Source organism: Seriola aureovittata, chromosome 7 (genome assembly GCF_021018895.1).
Source record: "Seriola aureovittata isolate HTS-2021-v1 ecotype China chromosome 7, ASM2101889v1, whole genome shotgun sequence".
NCBI classification, from domain to species: domain Eukaryota; kingdom Metazoa; phylum Chordata; class Actinopteri; order Carangiformes; family Carangidae; genus Seriola; species Seriola aureovittata.
Window position 1 is genome coordinate 23,439,265 of NC_079370.1, and position 6,489 is coordinate 23,445,753.

At 42.7% G+C, this 6,489-nt stretch overlaps 1 protein-coding gene across 1 annotated transcript in view; it reads right to left on the minus strand.

Moving 5' to 3' along the window:
• The window catches only part of LOC130172123 (proprotein convertase subtilisin/kexin type 4-like), a 177,801-nt gene that overhangs the window by 25,098 nt on the left and 146,214 nt on the right, over nt 1-6,489 (minus strand). Inside the window, exons 14-15 of the mRNA XM_056380558.1 lie at nt 821-931; nt 473-566 (exon numbers count right to left, since the gene is read on the minus strand). Coding sequence (XP_056236533.1) covers nt 473-566; nt 821-931 — 205 coding nt within the window. The remainder of the gene's footprint in view (nt 1-472; nt 567-820; nt 932-6,489) is intronic.

Genomic DNA, 6,489 nt, shown 5'->3' on the forward strand with positions numbered 1-6,489 from the left:
ATCTATCTATCTATCAATGCTGTAGGTGGAAACTGAATTTTCCACCCTCCCCTCAAACTTATTGCAATTTTTCCTCCTTTTTTGTCTAATTGACATTTTATCTTAGGAACTGGAAGTTGGGGAGAGCAGCTAGCCCCCTCTGTCCAAAGATAAAAAAAAATCCACCTGATAGTCACCTGCTAAAGTTCACTAATTCACACTGAAGAGACCAAACTGTTTCTTAGTCTGGAACAGAGACTTCTTAGACTTTCCAGTCTAAGCTGAGCTAACGGTTTCTAGCTGTAGATTCACACATGAGACAGATTGATATGGATCTTCTCATCTAACTCTCAGCAAGAGAGCAAAATGTTGATTTTTATATATAAGTTATTCCTAAAAAAAAAAAAATATATATATATATATATATTTATATATATATTTTTTTTTTTTCTCGGATAATGTACTGTATGTTCATGCTATTCGATTTGCTAACCTGAACATGCTCCAGAGTATTGATCTCATTAGTCCTCCCATGGCAGGCCTCCGATTGGATGCTCAAACTGACCACACCTCCTGAGGAAAGAATCCTAGCCAACAAAAATCATCACATCTGTCAGTCAGCAGCCAAATCTCTTTCTCACATACTTAATATATTTTATACACACATAAAGCAGTGACAGTATAGATGAAGAGAAGATCAAAGATTATTAATCCCTGTGGGGAAGTCAATTTGAGACCAAAATTAGAATATATATGCAACAAAAATCAGTAAAAGTAATAAAAATAGAACATTAGAAACTAACATAAACATACCAGTTAAAGCTGAAAAAAAGTGTTTTACCTGGCAGGATGAAGTGCGACTTCTTGGGTGCATTCCCTCTGTGGAGAAACAGTGTTGAAGTGTGCAGCCTGTTGCACCATCAGCCCTGCATCCAACAATCCAAAGCCAAACCTGAAACAAGCAGGAAGCATCCACTCAATTATATACTATCACATGTGTTCATGGACAATATATCATAAACACCAGCATGCGGTTGCACTTGCGTCCTCACACACGCGTGAAACAAAAGGTTTTTTATGTGGGCGGCTGAACGTGCTGCAGAAGCGGAGTAAGTGCTAATGGCTGCGACACAAGGAGGCAACAAGTCATTGACGAAGATGATGTTGTCCTCTGACACAATCGCTTCCCGCACTGTCCGGGCTGAGGCTGAGGGCCGCTGTTTGTGCTGCCTGTAATTGCCTGGAGGATTGATCCTGAACAATGTGCCATCTCATGGACTGTAATCAAGCCTCATTATTCATTCTTTACCACCCCAATCTGGGTGCTGGAGACACAATGGCCGCCCCTTAAGCGGCATCGCTGCCTGGTGTCTGTGTGACCACTGCCTATCTTAGTCTCTCTCCTCCACTTTACTGCTCCTGCTTTGCCATCTCTTTACATCTCTTTTGAATCATCTGCTCTCATCTTTCCTCTTTGCCCTCTCTTCTCCACAGAGCCGCCTGCTATTTAGTCTGCTTTTCCTCTTTAAATTCTCCTTCACTCTCCTCCATCAAACCTGAATTTCTTGCATCAGAACTCTCCTCTGCTGCTTCAGTGATGCTGAAATCACAGCCCTCATAGGTCTCCCCTTAATTCTCCCTCAAATCTTTCTTTTTCATGCACTCTCTCTCCTTCAGCTCCCTCTTGTTAAAATCACAGTCCCCAGACTGAGTAACAGGGCCGTGACAACCTTCATCCCTCCTCCTTTTGGAAACCCAGAGGGGGTGACAAAGAGCTAATTTCTGCCATTATTACCACACAAACCTTATGCCGTTAATCTGCAATAAGTGAAATTCATTATCCTGATGACGGGGTCTCTTGGAGCCGCCGAGAGACAGACAGAGACAGGAGAAAGGAGAGCTGATCAATAACTCAATCTGCTGCCCTGCATGGGGCTCCATCTCCTCTGTCTCAGACTGTCATTGTGTGTGAGGAGGAGAGGCAGGAGCTGCAGCCCACAACGTCCTCGTCCTAACAGCACGCCGCACGATCAATGGACACAATCTAATCAGCCACTATCACCACCAATGACTTTTAGCATGTAGGGCCTGGCGTAATAGCATTAGGCAGACGGGTGTGTGGGGTTGAGGTGCGCTGCTGAAGTTCAAGGTCATTCGAGGGGTTTGTGAAAGCTGTGAAGAGTAGGAGCAAAACACAGCTGGCAACAGCTGAATGCAGGAGCCGAGACTCGTGACTGCTAAGGCATCACTTCACATGAACCCTAATGAGGAATAAAGAACCTAAATATTTTATTATTTGGCTATTCAGGTTCCTTATACTGCATGACTGGAGATAGAAGCGTTTTCATTAAGTATCAGTGTGTGGTACAAGTAACTAAAATGAACTTATCACAAGGAGCTGTGATTTAAAGTAGCATTGAAACTAATTTTAATGTTGTTACTAAAACTTTGCTCTGCTGTAATGACAACATGACGGAGCCTTCTTTTTTCCTGCAATGCTTAGCTTGGTCTGAATGGCGTTACTCTACGTTTTTCTTCTTCTTTTTTTTTTTTCTCATGACCAAAACCAATAAAGTGTTATTTAGTCTCAAATTACTGTCAGACCTCCTTCCTACTGAAGACATGTTTCTTTGAAAACAGGTCACAACACTTTCATTCTCATTTCACTTCTAATTAAGGCTCAGCAGTCTACTAACGCAGCTGGTCACTGTAGTTTTTAGCAAACATCACTCTCTCTCTAAGCAATGCACTCGTTGGAACTATTTTCTGTGGCAGATTAATCCACATTTTGTGCGCTAGTGGGTCCCACTTTACAATAAGACTACCCTTATGGAGGATTTATAAATGGCTTATAATTAGGTTATTCATTAGCTTATTAACACTTGATAAATCATAATTAAACAATTATAAATAAGTTACAGCAGTTTCCATACATTGATGCAGGCTCACTATTTGGCAAGATCAAGTTAATGCTTACTAGGCTTTACAAGGCTCCTTTTACCAGTTATAAATGGTAGTAACTCATTAGTAAGATTAATGAGTAGTAAGCATTAATCTTGATCTTGCCAAATAATGAGCCTGGATCAATTTATGGAAACTGTTTTATAACGATTTAAAAAGTGTTAAAAACAGAATTAATAACCTAATTATAAACCATTTATAAATCCTTTATGCGGATAGTCTTGTTGTAAAGTGGTACCCACTAGCGAGTGTTAATGGCACCAGGACAGTGGATGTGGGATTGAATCAGTTACAGCGCCCATGTTCATGCTCATGAAGGAAGATGTGCAGGAACAGTGCAACAGTACCACTGATGTGGTTTTAGTAGTTCTGCCAGAGAATGGCGCTCTATGGCACAGAGGAATAAGATATATCAGGCTACACCTGTTGGTAAGATCAATTCATCGAGGATTCTGATCTTTACAGCCACACACATCTCTTCAGTACAGTACTGCTGTGGCAGATTCGACACCAACAAGAGGCACTTGGTGACCATAATGACCATTACACTAAATGCATCCGGTTATGCTAATTAGATAATTAACTCACAAATTAATGCATAAATTAAAATGATATTCCTGTGTCACCTAACTTGTCCTGTAACATAAGCTTTATTAATATGAAATCTGTAACTTAAAGCCCTTAGAAAATAATCCTTCACCATGACATAAATAATGATTCTTTCATGTGGCTCTGGGGTTTTTGTCTTGTTACATTAAAACCCAAACAGACTCTTAGACAGTACATGTGGATGCACATCATTGTCACAAACATATACTTTTGCTTAATGTTCTTGATTTGATACATAAGATATTTCAGTGTGGAGAAAACGGGTTCCCTGATTTCTCATAAAACAGAAAATGTTGGTGACCGGGGCTTGCCACCTTGCTCACTTTCAGTCATTTAATATACCCTCCCCACCCGGTACCCCTCAGCGAGAGCTGTGCACCTATTAAAAGCTATAGCTCCCGCAGATCGATCGGGCCTGCCCGAGCTCCGCGGCCATAAACCCACACAGACATATATCTGATAGAGAAAGCTGCAGGAAACAGGTTTACCCACGATAGAACATGATGAAAATGACAGATTTTATGTCCCCTGCCATGTCAATGAAACAGCACCGCTGAGCTGAGCCGCTTTTCAAGAAGACTCCCTAGCTTTTCAGCCATCTCATCATCAGTAGCAAGGAATTCAGAGAGCAGCGCACTGCTACGTCCAGCAAGAGCCTTGTGATTTCTCCAAATAGAAATGTGTGCAGAGGATTTATAGCTGTAGTGGCTTGTGACATTTCTGAGTAGTTAAATCACAGGATTTCTACGTGTTCTTTAAAGAATGTGTTTTTGGAATCGCTGCAAAAATGGTTAAGGTTAAAATGTCTTTAAGATGAAACCCACATAATGTAATGCATATCAAGCTAATTAGTCAGAAAACACAGTCATCCAATTTTCAACTTGTTCTTTCTCCACCTCCTGCGTGGTTGGAGGGAGGTTGCGCCAAGCCGACTACAGAGTGACAGCAGATCCTCTGTCCACGCAGCACGAAGCATGTTAAACCCCCGACCCCCCGCCTCCACACATATCGAATCTGCGGCCCTCGCATTTTCTCCATCCACTCTCATTCCTTGACGGCGAATGCCCTTGCAAACTCTTACTCCCCTCCTTCTTTTTATCCATTAGGATGAAGGCCACCCCACCCCCCACCCCCCACCTATCCATGGGGCCTCTTTGTAACTGTCGAGGAACCCCTTTCACTTTTTGTTCTGCAGGCCTTCCCAGGTCCTTTCTCTGTTGATATTCACACCATCTGCCATCAGCAGAGGAAGGTGCACACAAACCCAACCAGCACTGAGACATCAAGATCTCCAGGGTCGAGGTCTTTGCTTCATCTTTGCACACGCCATTAAAAACACAGCTTTAACAACTGCAGCGCTGCAACCAAAACAGATTTCTGCAGCTTTCCAGGGGCCTAACTATGGCGGTCTCACCCCTTGTTTGCAGTGGTATGTCCTGCTAAGCCCCCCACCCCCACCCCCTTCCAATAGAAGTGCCTGTAAAGAATCACTCAAGCCGCACTAAGCAGCTGCCTGTGAGTTAGGTCATTTTCCCAGGAGCCACAGAGTGGGCACTGGCAGGACCTCAAAAAGAGGGGACACCATCTGTTCAGTGCCTGAAAAGGTTGGTGACACCTTCTGTGGTATCAACAACTTCTAATTAAGTGGCCAAGAATGCAGCAGCAGCAGCTCCGGTGCGTGATTGGTGGGCTCGCCTTAGTTAGTCGCCTCTGACGACAACACAGCAGACCCCCGGTCAGTTTCACGCACCTCTCCATCACACCTGGCCACGGATTAATGAAAAATGAAGAAAAGGTGGATACAATAAAAGCTTCATGACTGGTGCAGCCAACAGAAACTATATTTACTTTTGTTTTCTATGATTTCTTTTTTTTTTTTTCATCCTCCTTTTGTAAGACTTAATTGAATGTTTATCAGGAGCATAAAAAACTGCATTAACCCTATGGTCAATCCCAGTGTGGCTTGTTTCCGTTATATCATGATGCACTAATTTCATTAACATTAGGATTTAAATGAAATAACAAATAGACTTAACATTCGTCTGATTTCCATCGCTCTTACAGCCAAATCTGCTGCTCAGAAATGTTACTAATTAGGCTTATTAAGTAATTAAGAAGAGGTCTTAATTATATCTGCGCCACTGGGACCGGCATGGTTGTAACTGTGAAATGCTGTGCCGTGCTGCTCAGCGTTGTTGGTTTGCATGTTGTACAGTTTCATCCATTTCACTGTTCTTGTTCTTGTGCGTTTTATAAGGGAAAAAGATTTTTGGAATATACTTTTAGCTCTGCATTAGGCAAATATCTGCTCTGACATAAAATTACACAGAGAGACAGACAGTAAATACAGAGAGTGGAACACTCGGCAGCCTTCAACAGCACAGCCTGGAAATGTCAAGCGAATTACCTCGCAAAGAGTTAAAAGTTTAATGAAATATATTGCAGGGGGGGAAAATTAGGGGTTTGGCACAGGCATGGACTTAGTCTCAAGAGAATGGGCACCAAACAGCTCTCTCAGTCTCTACAGCCATCAGTCAAAGCAGCAGCCACCCTTCCCGTCTCTCACACAAGGAGACTTCTCTGGAAGCCACAATGATCTACATCCCATGACCTCACTCTCAGTGTCCAACATATTTTGATTTGTAGCTGTTAGTGTTATTCAAACACAAATTCAAAGGAGGATGAAATTCAGCAGAGAGCTTTTGTTGGACGCTCACCAAGGTACAGTCCTTTTAGATGTCTCTGCCCTTGTGGGGAAAGAGAGAGAGAGAAAGAGAGAGAGGGAGAGAGAGAAAGGGCGAGTGAGGCTGCACTACAAGCTTGGCAAAAGATTCCCTCCCGGGTCCCGAGTGCTTTCCTTTCACTCCGGACAAAGTAAACACTGAACCAGGAGCCTTTGTTTGCCTCTTCAAAGGGACACGGTGTTGATGTCATATCACT